Below are 17,353 nucleotides of genomic sequence, written 5' to 3'. Positions count from 1 at the left end.
CGAGTCGAAGAGACTTAGCAGTTGGCAGGAAAAAAGACAAAAGCGCAAGGGGAGAGCCAACTGTGCAACAGCCCCGACAAACAAATTTTTCTGCAGCACCTGTGGAAGAGCCTGTCACCCTAGAATTGGCCTTTATAGCCACTCCAGGCGCTGCTCCACACACCACTGACCACCTCCAGGCGCTTACCCATTGTCTCTCGAGATAAGGAGGGCAAAGAAGACTTATTGAAGTAATGTGACTCATACTAGGGAACTACGATCTTACTTTTCCAGGAAAGTTTTATATGCTAGATAGAATTCAGTATGACATCATGGATACAATTTCTGAAGTTGTAGATCTTTTTTCTAATCTGCTCAATTATTTATTTCCAAGAAAGTGCTTCCAAGTAAATGTTTTAATCGCATGAAGCACAAATTCAGAATTACAGTAACAGGAAACCAGGATTGTCCCACATCCTTCTAACCAGGTGGCCAGCTCATCTGGCGTCCTCCAATCACGTGGATGTGTAGGTGGTATACAGACTGCGCTCCATTCTTTCCATCGTTAATCACTAAGAAACAATAAAAGAGTTTACTTTTAGGAACTTTTCAAACTATATTTCTGAATAATTAAAAACAAACCCTGGAAAATTCTGATAATATCTTTGCCCAGGTGCTAATTAACACTTAATAAAAAACTTAGCAGAAGGAATTTACAATTTTATTTCCATCTTTCTCCTTTGCCTCATCTCCTGAAGGTACTCGCTAGTGCATGGGTATTTACTGCCCTCTGCTGTCTCACACAAATGCCAATTTTTCATTCACATGTCTGCAAGCTTCGACCATAGTGCATTATAACTGAGCCAGCCTCACCCAATGTTCACACACACACACACACACACACACAAATACTTTTCAGCACGTGTCACTGGGTAGAAAACGGAAACCTTAGTCAGTTTTTGTCCTCTCCAGCTCAGGTACGTAGGAGCCAACTGTGGCATCCCAGCTGCTGCTTTGATTAGGAATAATGAAATCTGTGCAGACTAGGGATTGAGGCTGGTATTTCCTGATTTGTGTGCTCCGTTCCAGTGCATTTACAGTCTAAGCAGAGAACGTGTCCCCAACAGCCGATTAAAAAAAAATGTTAAAATCAATCTTCCCACTTCTCTCTTCCAGTTCTTCACAGCCTTTACCTTCAAAAGTTCCAGCAGATTTTATTTGTGTTTGTGAATATCTAGAGAACAGTGATCGAAATCTCAATAATGGAATTTACTGGGACCCACCATTTAGCCACACTAAATTGAATGCATGGTTGTTGATTGTAATGTATAACTGGAAACTACACATAAATATTATATGCTTTTACGTAAGAAATTTTGGTTAGTTGTAAAATATTTTTGTTTCTTCTGTAGCATCTTGTGGACAAGAAGGACATAACTCCCCTCCAATATTTTCCTGAAGGAGATGACGTGCTCGAGTATGGTTCCATAGATCAAGGCAACCTTTCATTCTCCTTTCCCCAGTGTCCATGTTTACATAGGAGCCTAGAGTGCTAATCAACCATAATGTATCAGATAAAGCAATGAGACACTGCATTTGAACCTAATCCTATCGTCATTTGACTGGGGACCTGCAACTGGAATCAGTCAATGGCTCCAAGAGAAAGAAAATATTGGGGCAGAAAATTTGTTCCTAAAAGTGATTTTTTTCTTTTTCTTGACAACAATTATCTTTGACATAATACTGAACAGAAAATATATCTAAAACTTATGGAGAGAAAATATGTATCAGTAGTCTAAATTAGTATGGAAGTCTAGCTGTACGACTCTATGACTCTAGCTGGATTAACATCATAATCCAAAAGGGTGTCTTTTATGTTGTATTTAAACACTGTTTCATTAACTGCTTCCAATTTAACCTTTTTCTGTTCTGTGCTGTATATTTAAAGAGTCATAATAAGGAACTTACTAACTTTTTTAAAACGGCCCTCCATATCTTCGCCAGAACGAATGGAATCAACCTGGAAGTGGAGAAATACCAAGTAGCCTAGGGCCTGTCTTGGAGGTCCCCAGGCAAAAACTTCTTCCCCCTATGCCAGAAACCCATCCTCTGCCAATGATGGACAATGACCACCTCCCCCACCCCCCCGCCCCGCAACTTAACATCATGCTAATGGGCAGGGACTCTTAGGATCTCATTTTCAAAACCAAATAATCCCAAGATTTATATCAAACAAACTGGCAGTTAGTTTTTTGGCATGGCTCTGCACCAGCAAAGTCACACCAAGAAACCTAGGTATACTGATGTACTTCTCTGATAAGTACCATACAATCACATACTGTATAGTGGTTTTATAAAATATCAGAATGAACTTGTGTTTATATAGCGCTTTATTACATTTGCGGTAGTTCTTTTTGTGGGGAAAGGGAGGTAAAACTATGTGTTGGACATAGTACAGGTTTAGACAAGTGTGGAGAATGGGAGGGGTACATTTCCTAGCACCTTTTGCTGTCTGTGTATAGTTGAAGAGGCACAACTGACTAACTGCCTGTGCAAAGTACAAAGTTCCTGAATGCTAGACAAACATTCGTGAAAACACAGCAATTTCACTTAAATTTGACAGGTTATTATAAATGCTACATGTCTGACAGTTTTAACAAAACCATCAAAATGCACCCCTCCTGCTCCTCTGCATCAGCTGCCTATCTTTTACTTTTTTCTCTTTTTGCAGACTAAACTTACTGTTCCCATCAAATGCAACTGAATCTTGTTTTCTGGGCTGTATATCCAGCAGGAAAAGTACACAATAGATATGATAGTGTACCTGTCACTATCCCTGAAATGGGGCCAGAATGGAGGTCAATAAAACCTTCAAATGTATTAAATCAGATATTTGAAAAACATAATAAACTCATTTATTAATAAAGTATTAGTAGACTTACCCACTCTGTACCCGTCTGTGAGCCGTTCTTTCTTTGCGAGGTTTTTAGCCACTATCAGTAAATGTCCCAGCAGCTGTTTACACCATAAGGAGAACAAGTTTCACATCACAAATAAAACATCTCCCCTTGGTTAACTCACATGTATAGATCTTAACAGCATCCAATATAGCATAGCTATCAAATAAAAGCTTTATTTCACTGCTACAGTCTACACTTTCAGATATAACCAAACCCAAGCAAAGATTTTAAAATGCTCTTTAAATTTGAACAACTTAAATTTATATAGCACCATTAATGTATTAAAACATCCCAAGGTGCTTCACAGGTGTGTTATCAAACAAAATTTGACACTGAGCCACATAAGGAGATATTAGAACAGGTGACCAAAAGCTTAGTCTAAGTGGTAGGTTTTAAGGAGCGGCTTCAAGGAGGAAAGTGAGATAGTGAGGCGAAGAGGTTTAATGTGGGAATTCCACAGCTTGGGACCTCGGCATCTGAAAGCATAGCCACTGATGCTGATGCGTTGAAAATTGGAATGTACAAGAGGCCAGAATTGGAGATGTGCAGAGATCTCAGAGGGTTATAGGGTTGGAGGAAGTTACAGAGATAGGGAGGGGACAAGGCGATGGAGGGATTTGAAAACAAGGCTGAAGAGTTTAAAACTAAGGCCTTGCAAGGCTGAATGCCAACATAGGCCAGAAAGCACATGGGTGATGAATGAACACAGACCTGGTGGGTGCTAGGATACAAGTTTTAAAGAATTTGTGTTCAGTAATTCTAAAAGGTAGGTATTCCTGAAAAGAATCAAAAATTCTCTGACAGTGTTTAACTAAACTGTTCCTTAGGATTATCTTATAAAATACAGCTGAAACAACCATTTACTGGATTTTAGAGTCATAGAGTTATACAGCACAGAAAGAGGCCCTTCGGCCCATCGTGTCTGTGCTGGCCATCAAGTACCTATCTCTTCTAATCCTATTTTCCAGCACTTGGCCCACAGCCTTATATGCTATGGCGTTTCAAGTGCTCATCTAAACATTTCTTAAATGTTGTGAGGGTTCCTGCCTCTACCACCCCTTCAGGCAGGGTGTTCCAGATTCCAACCACCCACTGGGTGAAAAAGTTTTTCCTCAAATTCCTTCTGCCCCTTACCTTAAATCTATGCTCCCTGGTTATTGACACCTCCGCTAGGGGAAAAAGTTTCTTCCTATCTTTCCTATCTATGCCCCTCATAATTTTGTATACCTCAATCAGGTCCCCCCCCCACCCTTCTCTGCTCTAAGGAAAACAACCCTAGCCTATCCAGGTTAAATGACATTCTTAGTAACATTTCCAATTTTCTCCCCTCCTTAAGTTAAGAACTCATGCAGCAACAGCATCTCACAGGCATCGATCAACAGCCCTCCAGTACCTTGCCAAGTGACAATTCTCCATATGTGATCCCAGGTACTGTCAGCAGGCTATTCAACCCTAGGATGCATCATAGGTGAACACAATACCAACCTCTCAATATTCACCCTCCAGCAGTTCTCACTGGATAGCAATCTGAAGGAGGAACCCTCACCAGTTATTTCCATCCCAAGCTCAGGGAAGCTCAGTGCGACTGTAGCAACTTCACTGCAGCTCTAGTTGAGGTCAGCTAGTGTACCACAGACTAGGGATCAAATTGTTCTGCTCCAAATGGCCTCAGTAACATTGCCACTTACCCCCAAGCAATAACAGTATTACATTCTATATATAACCATCCTTCTCTACCTCTTTGTCATCATCTGTTGTGTCACTGATCCGTGGTATAGGGATTTTTGGTATCACAAGAAAATGAACTGGGCCCTGAGGATTTACATCTCTGAAAGATATGCACTGTAGAGAAGAAAATAAGTAAACGAACAGAACCATAAAAGCAATATAAAAATAGTATAGATAGGCATTTGAGAATCAAGATCCCCCCAACATTTTTGTGCTAATAACAATACCAAGCCTTATTTTCTCCTCCTGTGTCTATGATATACTACTTTCAATGGCCTATGGGAATCCTGATGCTAATTTAAGGCAATTTTTCACATGCAGCAGAGAATGTCACTAACAAACAATCATGAAATATGTTCAAAAACAGAGGCCCAGCCAGTCCCCATCCACTACCACCCTCCCTCCGCATGGCTGCACTTGTTCTCACATTGAGCAACTTCTCCTTTGACTCCACTCACTTCATACTTCATCCAAAAGGTGTTGCTATGGGAATCCACATGGGTCCTAGATATGCCTGCCTTTCTGTTGATATGTGGAACATGCTTTGTTCCAGTCCTACTCAGGTCTCTTCTGTCACTTTTTCCGGTACATTGATGACTGAATTGGCCATTTCCCGCTCTCGCCCTGAGTTGGAAAATTTCATCAACTTTGCTTCCAATTTCCACCCTTCCCTCACCTTCACCTGGTCCATTTCTGACTCATCCCTTCCCTTCTGCGACATCTCTCATATCTACTATAAGTCCACTGACTTCCACAGCTACCTTCACTACAGTTCCTCACACCTGGCTTCCTGTAAGGACTCTATTCCATTCTCCTAGTTTCTCCATCTCATCTATTCTGATAATGTTATACTTCCATACCAGTGCTTCCAATATGTCTTCCTTTTTCTTCAACTGAGGACTCCCCTCCACCACGGATGACAGGGCCCTCGACCATGTCCATCCCATTTCCTGCACTTCTACGATCAACCCTTCCCAGACCCACAATAGGGTTCCCCATGTCCTCACCTTACAGATCATCCTCTGCCATTTTCACCAACTACAACATGATGCCACCACCAAACACATCCTTCTCTCCCCTTTCAGCATTCTGAAGGGGCTGTTCCCTCTGTGACATCCTGGTTCACTCCTGACTCATCTGCAACACCCCCTCCCCGTCCCACAGCACCTTCCCATGCAAGCACAGGGGATGCAACACCTGCCCTTTTACCTCCCTTCCCACTGTCGATGGACCCAAACACTTCTTCCAGGTGAAATAGTGATTTATCTGCGTTTTTTCAATCTAGTATACTATATTCGCTGCTCACAATGTGGTTTCCTCTACATTGGGAAGACCAAACACAGATGGGATGACCACTTTGTGGAACATCTCTGTTCAAGTGTGACCCAGAGCTTCTGGTCGTCTGTCATTTTAATTCTCCACTCTGACCTGTCTACCCTCGGCCTCCTACAATGTTCCAATGAAGCTCAACGTAAGATCGACAAACAGCACCTCATCTGTTAATTAGGCATTTTACAGCCTTCCGGACTCAATAACCATTGCCCCATTTTTTCGGACAGCAGCTGTTTGTGATAATTCTGCTATTCCTATTTATATTGACTCTAGACAGATCTTTTGTTTCTTTACCTGTCCCATTATCATCCCCTTCTGCCTTGCACCATCATCCCTTTGGTCACAATCTCTCCTACCTTCCAACCTATCACAGACCTTCCTTTTTGTTCTTTCCTCCCGTCCCACTTTCTCTGCCTCTGCACTTGCCTAAAAGCTGTTACCTCTAACATTTTCCAGTTCCAATTAAAAGTCTTTGACCTGAAACTTTAACTCTGTTTTTCTGTCCAGACATGCTGAGTATTTCCAGCATTATCTGTTTTTATTTCAGATTTCCAACATGAAGTACATTTATTGTTGAAGTAGTCAATTTATTTTCTAATAATCCGACTGTTCAGTGATCCTGCAATGCAGTGAAATAATTTATAGCAGTGGAATAAGGAGTAATACTAATTACTCTTGACTAAAGTAAAAACACTACAGATGCTGGAAATCTGAAATAAAAACAGAAAATGCTGGAAATACTCAGCAGGCCAGACAGCATCTGTGGAGAGTGAAACAGAGTTAACATTCCAGGTCGATGATCTGATCATCAGATGAAAGGTCATCGACCTGAAATGCTGGGCTGAATTTTCCTGGCCCTGTGGGGACGGGTTTGGAGGCAGTGGAGCTAGCAAGTTGTTGTAAAGCCCGTCAGCTGTCCTGCCTCTGGGCGACTTTCCCAGGGGCAGGTTGCTATGGGAATCGGCAGCCCACTCCATGGAGGCAAGCAGGGAATGAAGCCAATCAAGGCTCCAATCCAGGGCCATACTCCCCCCATCACTGCAACTTTCCCAGTGTTGCACAGGCCCCCTGCTGTGTCAGGAGCCCGGCAATGGATCAGAGTCAGTTTCGCAGCCGGAGGTCCAGGCTGTTACAGGTTGAGGATTTACATTTATTTGCCAACAGTAATTTACAAAGGGGAGCTATCCTCAGACAGCAGGCATGTCCTTGCAGCCACTTCATTGAGATGGATGTCGTGGCTAATGCTTGCCCTGTTTCAATGGCAGCTGCTTCCCTCCAACTGAAGCTGGCTCCATGGCGCCACTGCCACTCCTGCTGATGGCCAGCATTCACCCACATTGTGAAGGCGGCGGCCCTATCCATGGGCTGCACTGAATGGACCTCCTGACGCTGGAACCAGGCCGCCTTCCCTATTTGCACACGGCTCCCGGAGGCGGCTTCTCCGGAAAGATCGCGTCCAACGTCCCACCACTCACTCTTACAGCTTCTCAACCCAGAATTCATCCCGATGTGGGATAGACACAATAGTGGCAAAATTCAACATGTTAACTGTGTTTCTCTCTTCACAGATGCTGCCAGATCTGCTAAGTATTTCCAGCGTTTTCTATTTACTCTTGACTTTAATTCATAAATTTGTCTACACAACAATGACTGCAGTTCTAAAGTAATTCACTGGCACATCCTGAAAACCTCACATGATATGGATGCAAGTTCTTTCTTTTCAATAAAACCAAATAAGAGAGCACCCAGGAGGCCTTCATTACCACAAGTGAAATGGCATTCAGTACAGTAAATATACCTGCTCATCTTCATATATAATGTCAGCAGCAAGTGATTTATCAATAATCTTTGAGAATAATGTAGGTGGTTGGTTTCCGTATTTCTTTCTTGCGTCATCAGCCAACTTTGCTTTGAGGACTTCGCCATTGACTTTTGATGAACAATAGCCTTTCTATATGTGAAAAAGGAAAAGCCAGAGTTTCATATGTATTGCATTGCTGCAATCACTCTGATGTAACATGTGCCTGCAGCTCACCCACAAAATTATAATTAAGCTGACCCTGAAAACCCAGCAGTGTTTAACACATGTAGCATTTGGAAGGTGCTATTATTATTTTATTATTGTTCTTCAGAATGTGGGCATTTCTTGCAAGGCTGGCATTTATTGCCCATCTCCACCACTATCTTCATATTGAATCACAGCAGTCCAATGCTGTTATGTTCAGGATTTTAATTCAGTGAAAATTACTGCCATGCAAAATCGGCCTCACTGTTTCTTTAAGAACAAATAGGAGAGATTATATTATGTAAAAGGGAAGATTTTGTGAGGTTCTGTTCATGGCACAGTGCTTCACATGGTTGTAAAATTCAAAGCCAAGGTGAATGCACCAAATTCACAATGCACATTTCATGGCAAAGTCATCTTCTGCTTTTCATTGGTTACACTGCTAATGGAAAGACTCCTTTTAATAAACAAAACAGCACTGGCTGTCACTTAATCACTACTTCCCACTTTACTTTGACATTTGTTTAACTCTTTCAGTCCAGACCTACTGGTCTGGGCCTATGGCCCTTGCCCTTTCACTTCAGATTCCAAAATATCATCCACAGTTCATGAAGTCCTTACTCCAATGTGAGATCTGATGTATGCTGTGAGGTTAGCATCACCTAGGGTAGCAGAAGCACTCAAACCTCTGAGGTAGAGGATAGTGGACTTGAGGAGATAATCCAAATTCAGTGCATTATATTACCAGAGCTCCCACCTTTTAGATAAGACATTAAACTGAAGCTCCTACCCACAGATCCAGGGAAGTAAAAGATTCATTGACACCTTTTGAAGAAGATCAAGGGTGTTCTCTCAGTGCCCTGGCCAACCCTCAACCAACACCACTACTTAGTTAGAAGGGTGAAAAAGGAATTTGAAACAAGCTGAACTAGATAATATAAAAGGAAATAATAAATGCCTTATAATCATACAAGATGTAAAATAATAATTAGCGGGTACGCCCACTCTAGAAATTTGACCAAATGTGGCATCAAGGTGCCCTAGCAAAATTGAGGTCAATGGGAATCGGGGGAAAACTCTCCACTGTTTGGAGTCATACCGAGCACAAAGGAAGATGGTTGTGGTTGTTGGAAGCCAATCATCTCAGCTCCAGGACATCACTTCAGGAGTTCTTCAGGATAGTGTCCTAGGCCCAACCATCTTCAGCTGCTTCATCAATGACCTTCCCTACACCATACGCTCAGAAGTGGTGATTGCACAACGTTCAGTATTATTCACAACTCCTCAGATACTGAACCAGTCCGTGTCCATATGCAGCAAGGCCTGGACAACATTCAGATTTGGGCTGATAAGTGGCAAGTAAAATTTATGCCAGGCAATGATCATCTCCAACAAGAAAGAATCTAACCACCTCCCCTTGACATTCAACAGCATTACCATTGCTGAATCTCCCACCATTTACATCCTGGGAGTTACCATTGACCAAAAACTTAACTGGACCAGCCGTATAAATACTTTTGCTAAAAAAGCAAGTCAGAGGCTCAGAATTCTGTGGCGACTGACACCTCCTGACTCCTCAAAGTCTGTCCACCATCTAAAAGGCACAAGTCAGGAGTGTGATGGAATACTTTCCAAACCCATGACCTCTACCACCTAGAAGGACAAGGGGAGCAGATGCATGAGAACACCACAACCTGCAAGTTCCTTTCCAAGCCACACACCATCCTGACTTGGAAATGTGTCGCCATTCCTTCATGGTTGCTGGGTCAAAATCCTGGAATTCACTCTCTAACAGCACTGTGGATGTATCCATACCACATGAACTGCAGTGGTTCAAGAAGGCAGCTCACCACCACCTTCGCAAGGGCAATTAGGGATGGGCGACAAATGCTGGCCTAGCCAGCGACGCTCATGCCCATGAACAAATAAAAAAAAATTGATAGAATATAACTGAGGAGGATGAAGGTATGGCAGAAATATTAAATATATACATGGCACTATTTTTGTAAATGATGGTGGAAGTGAGAATGTAACTGCATGAAAGGAAGAATTGAAACAATGGCTAAATATAGCTACAGAAAATGAACTAATTGTGAAAGAATGGGATTTCAAGATGGATTAGGGCCTTGGCAGCTATAGGCATTGCCGCCAATGGTGGAGCTGTTAAAATCGGGGATGCTCAAGAGGCCAGAATTGAAGGAGTGCAAATATCTCGGCATGTTGTGGGGTTGGAGGAGATTACAGAGATGGGCCATTGAGGGATTTGAAAACAAGCATGAGAATTTTAAATAAAAGCAAAATACTGCAGATGCTGGAAATCTGAAATAGAACTTCTGATGAAAGGTCACAGACCTGAAACATTAACTTTGCTTCTCTCTCCACAGATGCTGCCAGATCTGCTGAGTATTTCCAGCACTTTTTGTTTTTATTTTATATATGAGAATTTTAAAATCGTGGCATTGCTTAACCAGGAGCCATTGAGTATTGAGGATGAGGTTTTCAGCAATAGATGAACTAAGACAAGGCTGGAGCAGGGCGATGTAATGGAGGTGAAAATAGTCGGTCTTAGTGACGGTGCAGATATGTGGTCAGATGCTCACCTCGGGGTCAAATATGACACCAAGGTTACGAACAGTCTGGTTCACCCTCATATAGTTGACAGCAAGAGGGATGGAGCTGGTTGCTATGGAACGGAGTTTGTAGCCAGGACCAAAGACAATGTCTTTGAGCTTCCCAATATTTAGTTGAGAGGAAATTTCTACTCGTCCTGTACTGGACAGCTGACAAGCAGTCTAACAATTTAGAGACACTGAAGCGGTTAGGACAGCTGGTAGTGAGGTAGAGGTGTGTGTCATCAGCACACATGTGGAAAATGATGCTGTGTTTTCAGATGATGTTGCCAAGAAGGCAGCATCTTCCACCCTCTGTAAACTCTGCCGCCCCTATCCTTTCTCACATCAAATCCCATTCACCTGCCACCCTTGTGCTTACCTTGTCATCTGTTCTGGCAGCAGCTCAATTTTAAAATTCTCATTCTTGTTTTTAAATCCCTCCGTGGCCTCCCCCCTCCCTACCTCTGTAATCTTCTCCAGCTCCACAATCCTCCAAGATCTCTGCGTTCTTTTAATTCTGGCCTCCTAAGAATCCCCAATTTTACTCGCTCCTCCATTGGTGGTCGTGCTTTCAGCTGCCGAGGCCCTAAGCTCTGGAATTCCCTCTTGAATTCACCCCACCTCTCTGCCTCCTTCTCCTCCTCAAAACCTACCTCTTTGACCAAGCTTTTGGTCAACTGTCCTAAAATCTCCGTAAAACACAGAAGCAAATTTTGTTTGATAACGCTTTTCTGAAATGCCTTGGGATGGTTTACTAAGTTAAAGGTACTATATAAATGCAAGTTGTTGTTGTGATTGCTGATTCTACAAAACTTCAAAAGAAAGCTGGACCAGTTCCTGGTTGGGGCGGAGATCGCATCTTATAAGAAGAATGGTATACCAGGTAATAATAGCAAGATCAGTGTAGTTTCCTGGATTTGTTTTGGGAAATTTTGCTAACAACCACAACAATTCTCCTACCTGAATTTCAGCAACGAACGTGCGAGATGTTTGCACTTCAGTAAGGACGTCATCACTGAAATCAGCCACCGGCTGCAACCACAACTGCAACCTCAGAACAGGGAGAGGATGGCATTGCCAGTGGCCGTAAAGGTAACCACGACAATGACCTTTTCTGCATCTGGCTCCTTGCAGGCTGGAGCTGAAGCTATTTGCTGCATCTTGCAGTTTGCTGTCCATTGTTGCAAAGGGTCACTGAGGCTCACTATTCAATGAAAGCTAACTACATTTCATTCTCACTTGGCAAAGACAAATAGGCGGAGGGAGCACGCAGCTTTGCTAGGATTGCAGGCTTCACCATTGTGTGGGTGCCACTGACTGCACACTCATCACTTTGTAGATGCCGCTTGTCTAACTCCACCCTATACCGGAACTGCAAGGGATTCCACTCCCTCAACATCCAGCTGGTACGCCATAGACAGCAAATCATGCAGGTTAGTGCCCAGTATCCTGGCAGCAGTCACGATGTCTTCATTTTAATGGCAGTCCACTGTGCAACTGCATTTGAACCACCAGGACAAAGTGAAGGTGGCTACTGGGCGACAAGGGCTATCTGCTGAAGACATGGTTGATGACACTGGTGCGCAGCCCACGCACACGTTCACAGGCATGCCATCCCCCTCTGGTTAGATCCTGCTGCCTCTGGCTTATGCAGCAAGAGAAGTGTGTCAGTGAATGTTGTGCAATCCTTTTGGCTGATGTGCCTATCATGGTTGAATAACTGGCAGTGTATGCAAGCTGTGAGATGTGGCTGTGAGATGTGCAGCAGTGCTAAGTATGTGAGGGTGAGGTGAAGCACATGAAAGACATGATTGTAAGTAACATGAATTCCAGCTCGACAGAGTAATGCCGTGACAGAGTGCTACGTAACTCGTGGAATTTGGTCAGTGAGGGAATTCAGCACAGTGAGGGAAGAGATGCTGTTTTGGTCTTTTACAAAACAAGAAGCAGTCTAAGTCAGGGAGCAGGACATAGTGAGACCTGGCAGCAGCAGTGGTGGCTAATAAATCAGAGCAGGGAAAAGTGGACCTTACACGTCATTTTCCAAAAAAAGCAAGGTGTGACGTCAGAGGATAGCAGGTAAGTGATAGGTTGGTAAGTTTTTAAGGGTTTTTTTCTCTCTAATCTAGGGTAGTCGCTTAAACCAGCACCAGGAAATTATAAAGAACTGTATTAAAATTAGAGCTTAATTGGAAAATGTATAACAGTAACTGAATTAATAAAAGTATGAACACAGAGCAGATCTAGAGGCATTTTAATTAAAATTACTAGTTTATACAAGGTACTAACTAGATTATAAAATAGGGAAAAGAGATATTTTTCTTAGATCATGGATCAGCAGCTGAGACCTGTTGCTTGCAATTCCTGTGCCATGTGGGAACTTCAGGCCACTTCATGTGTCTTGGGGGACCACATGTGTAGGAAGTGTCTCCAAGTGCTTGAGGGGCAGCTGGAGCTGGAGTTACTGCTGAGCATCAGGGAGCAGAAGAGTTTCCTGGATCATACGTTCCAGGAGGTCGTTACTCACAGGCAGTGAGTTAAGGATGGCCATCGGAAGAGTAGGAAGAGGCAGGGAGTGCATGAGTCTTCAGGGTGTGTGCCACTCTCAAACCGGTACTCAGCTTTGGAGACTGCTGGGAGTGATGATTCCTTGAAGGAATGCAGTCCAGACCATGGTACCAACAGGCAAGGAACTGCAAAGGAGGGAACAGCAAAGAGTAGAGATTTAGTCGTTCGAGGAGATTCCATAGTTAGGGGGACAGACATGTGTTTCTGTAACCATCATAGTGAGCCCAGCATGGTATGTTGCCTCCCTGTTAATCCCGGAGATGGTGCATAATATTCTGCAGGTGGAAGGGAATGAGCCAGAAGTTGAGGTACACATCAGTACCAACAACACAGAGAGGGCAAATATTGAGGTCCTATGGACAGGTTTTCAGGAACTAGGGAGGAAGTTAAAAAGTAGGACCTCGAAGGTTGTAATCTGTGGATTGCTCCCAGTGTCACGCACTGATCAGAGTAGAAACAAGATAGGGGGAATCAATGTGTGACTTGAGGCATGGTGCAGGAGGGAGGGCTTCAGATTCTTGGGTCATTGGGAGCAGTTCTGGGGCAGGAGGCACCTATTCAAAAGGGACAGGTTGCACCTCAACAGGATTGAGACCAATGTCCTCGCGAGGAGTTTCACTAGTGCAGTTGCAAGGGTTTAGACTAAATTGGGAGGGGGATGGGCACCAGCATACAAAAGTAGAAAAGAGGAATAAGGTGCATAAAGGAGTGAGTGTGTTAGATAGTACTAGAGAGTGAAGTAGTACCACATTAGATAGGAGCAGACTAAGAAAGACTACGAGGAATACAGAGACAGATTTACAATGCATGTGTGTAAATGCACAAAGTGTGGTGAATAAGGTTGGTGAGCTACAAACACAAATAGCCATGAGGGAATATGATATAATGACAATAATGGAAACATGGCTTAAAATGGTGAGGACCAGGCGCTTAATATTCAAAGTGTTCAGAAAGGATAGGGAAGGAAAAACGGGAGGTGGGGTTAATCCATTTGGTTAGAGTTGAGAAGCATAAAGGGCATGATTATGCTACTAGGGATATTCTATAGGCCTCCAAATAGTAAGTGAGAGAAAGATATAGAGAAGCAAATCTGCAGGGAAATGACAGATATGTGCAAGAACTATAGAGTGATGATATTGAGGGACTTAATTACCCATATATTGATAGGGATAATGTTATACAAAAGGGAAAGGAGGTGGAGGAATTTCTGAAATGTGTTCAGGAGAACTTTGATGACCAGTATGTTTTCAGTCCAACTAGGAAGGAGGGATTGCTGGATCTGGTGCTGGGGAATGAGGCAGGCCAAGGGGACCAGATGTCTGTGAAGGAACACTTAGGTAAGAGTGATCATTGTATCTTAAGGTTTAAATTAGTAATGGAGAAGAGCAAGCAACAATCTAAAGCAGAACTTCTCAATTGGAAGAGGGCTAACTTCAATGGGTTGAGAGGGGATCTAACCAGGGTAATATGAAACCAAAGGCTGACATGAAAAACTTTACCGGAACAATGGGTGATCTTTAAGGAGGAGATGTTTGAGGTACAGGCTAGATACACTCCAACAAGGGCAAGAGGTAAGGGAACCAAAGACAGGGATCCTTCGTTGATGAGGGAGATAGAGAATATGATGAAACAAAAAAACGTTTGATGCATGCCAGGTGAATTCTTCAAGTGAGAACCAGGCCAAATACAATATGTTGAGAGGGGAAGTGAAGAGGAAAACAAGACTGGTAAAGAGGGAGTATGAGAATAGAATGGCAGTCAACATAAAAGGGAACTCAAAAATCCTCTACTGGCATGTAAATATTAGTGTGCAGTTACGAGGCGGGGTGGGGCCTGTTAGGGACAAAGAGGATGATAAATGATTGGCGGCACAGGGCAAGGCTAGAAAACTTAATAAGTACTTTGTATCGGTTTTTACTAAGGAAGAGGGTGCTGACAAATTATCGGTAGAGGCAGAGATGGTAGAGGTAATGGATGAGGTGAGAATTGATAGGAAGGATGTACTGGAAAGGCTGGCTATGCTTAGAGTAGATAGGTCACCTGGTCTGGGTGACTTGCATCCCAGATTGCTAAATGAAGTGGGAGTGGAGACAGAGGAAGGGCTTGCCATAATCTTCCAATTTTCCCTTGTCTCAGAGATTTGGAGAGTGGCAATTGTGGCACCCTTATTCAAGAAAAGGAGTAAGGAATTCCTAGTAAATACAGGCTGGTCAGTTTAACATCAGTGGGAATAAGGTTTTAGAAACAATAATCAGGTGGAAAAAATTAAAAGGCACTTGGAGAGGTTTGAGATAATTAGAGAGAGCCAGCATAGATTTGTAAAAGGCAGATTGTGCTTGACCAATCCAATTGATTTTTTTGATGATGTAATAGAGAAGGCTGATGAATGGAAAGCAATGAATGCTGTCTATATGGATTTTAAGAAAGCATTTGACGAAGTACCACATAAAAGGCTGGTTACCAAAATTGAAGCTCATGGAATAGGAGGGTAGGCATCAGCTTGGATAAAATAATGGCTTAAGGGCAGAAAACAGCAAGTCATGGTAAATGGTTGTTTTCAGACTGGAGGATGGTAGATAATGGTGTTCCCCGATGTTCAGTGCTAGGAACACTGCTTTTTTGATATACATAAATGACTCGAATATTGAATACAGAGTAAAATTTCAAAATTTGCCAATGATACCAAGCTTGGAGGAATGGCAGACAGTGAGGATGGTACCAATCAACTGCAACAGGACATAGATAGGCTAGCAGAATGGGCAGACAAATGGCAGATGGCATTTAATACAGAAAAATGTGAGTGATGCATTTGGCAAAAGGGATAGTGAGAGGCAATATGGATTAAATTTTTAAAAATTCTTTCATACAATGTGGGCAGCATTTGTTGCCCATCCCTATTTGCCCAAAATATCTTTTTTGAACGTAACCCATTGTTCATGTACCATTTTTCCTGCCAACCTTTGATTCCAATTCAGTTCTGACGAAGGGTCACTGACTTGAAATGTTAACTCTGCTTCTCTCTCCACAGATGCTGCCAGACCTGCTGAGTATTTCCAGCATTTCTTGTTTTTATTTCAGATTTCCAGCATAGGCAGTATTTTGCTTTTATTTGATTTAATTTATCTGGCTCAGATCCATTCTTACCCCATTGTATGGTACATGAACAATGGGTTACGTTCAAAAAAGATATTTTGGGCATGGTCAAGGTATATTCCTGTGAAAGGGAAAGGTAGGATTAAGAAATCCAGAGCTTCCTGGATGATGAGATAAAGAGTATGGTAAAGAAGAAATGTGCTTATGTTCAGAGTAAACATGTTCCCAGTTAATTATTCTTATTCTGGATTGATCTTCGTCACCTTCCATAGTCAGCCTAATGATACAATGATCCCCATGCCCATTTTCGGCGGCTGTCCAATTTAGACCCCTAGAAGTGAAGATTTGTTTTTCTCGAGAACAAAACATTGATCGGAATCATATCCATGAGCAGAAATGCAATGACTGTGTGATTGAACATCTATCGTGAGGCACCTGCGCTGGCAGTGAGCTGCCTGCAGAGTGTGACAGTGTTTCCTTACCCACGAGACTATAGGCTAACCCAAACTGAGAAACTGGCGCAACCGCAGTTCCTGCATCAGAACTCTGAAACACAGCTCACGTTCCATTAAAAGTAGCACAGAAAGTCCAGCATTCCCATTGGTTCCCGAGGTGTGATAGACAACTCAATTCGACTGGTGAATGGTCCAGAAAGCCGTCAAGCAAAGCCGGCTCAATTGTCCGTGCTGGGCCTTGTTGCGGAGCTTCTTACCTGCACACAGCCGCTGAGTCTGTTCGCCAGCAGCGTCCGCCTCACATGAAGAAGCCTAGGAGCAGCAAGGCGCCTGCACAACTGCAGTGCCAATATTTGGGTCATGGTGCCTGATACAGGCTGTAACTCCTAATCCCCCCCCTGTACTGAGACACACTCCCGCAACTAGCCGCTCAGACATACAATCTGCAAGAGAGCTCCTGGTTGGTTAGCTTTAACCATGTGGTTTGAAACAGTGGGAGAGTTTTTTTTTGGGCCTCCTTATCTCGAGAGACAATGGATACGCGCCTGGAGGTGGTCAGTGGTTTGTGAAGCAGCGCCTGGAGTGGCTATAAAGGCCAATTCTGGAGTAACAGGCTCTTCC

General features: G+C 43.1%; 1 protein-coding gene and 1 long non-coding RNA gene across 3 annotated transcripts in view; one reads left to right on the top strand and one right to left on the bottom strand.

Moving 5' to 3' along the window:
• The window catches only part of LOC137370190 (uncharacterized), a 61,430-nt gene extending 59,855 nt beyond the window's left edge, over positions 1-1,575 (top strand). Inside the window, exon 3 of the long non-coding RNA XR_010975106.1 lies at positions 1,392-1,575. This is a non-coding gene — a long non-coding RNA (uncharacterized lncRNA). The remainder of the gene's footprint in view (positions 1-1,391) is intronic.
• hint2 (histidine triad nucleotide binding protein 2) lies at positions 381-17,182 on the bottom strand. Of its 2 annotated transcripts, XM_068032466.1 has the most exons (5): positions 16,990-17,182; positions 7,798-7,950; positions 4,677-4,781; positions 2,922-2,994; positions 381-551 (listed from the first exon to the last, which is right to left on the bottom strand). In XM_068032466.1, exons 1-5 carry the CDS (start codon positions 17,092-17,094, stop codon positions 460-462), a joined length of 528 nt encoding a protein of 175 aa, XP_067888567.1. In that variant the 5' UTR covers positions 17,095-17,182; the 3' UTR covers positions 381-459. The 2 variants fall into 2 exon arrangements, with proteins under 2 accessions (XP_067888567.1, XP_067888577.1); XM_068032476.1 differs by lacking the exon at positions 4,677-4,781.
• Positions 17,183-17,353: the final 171 nt, after the last annotated feature.

The sequence above is a fragment of the Heterodontus francisci genome, chromosome 1 (genome assembly GCF_036365525.1).
Source record: "Heterodontus francisci isolate sHetFra1 chromosome 1, sHetFra1.hap1, whole genome shotgun sequence".
In the NCBI taxonomy this organism is placed as follows: Eukaryota; Metazoa; Chordata; class Chondrichthyes; order Heterodontiformes; family Heterodontidae; genus Heterodontus; species Heterodontus francisci.
This window is presented reverse-complemented; position numbering and strand designations above follow the sequence as displayed.

What these genes read in the sequence shown, in the direction of transcription:
- hint2 (XM_068032466.1), bottom strand. Translation starts at nt 17,094, where the DNA reads ATGACCCAAATATTGGCACTGCAGTTGTGCAGGCGCCTTGCTGCTCCT. An exon ending in GACTCAGCGGCTGTGTGCAG is followed by an intron (nt 7,951 to 16,989) that starts GTAAGAAGCTCC and finishes TTTCACATATAG; the next exon opens with AAAGGCTATTGTTCATCAAA. An exon ending in CACAGACGGGTACAGAGTGG is followed by an intron (nt 552 to 2,921) that starts GTAAGTCTACTA and finishes ATTGTTTCTTAG; the next exon opens with TGATTAACGATGGAAAGAAT.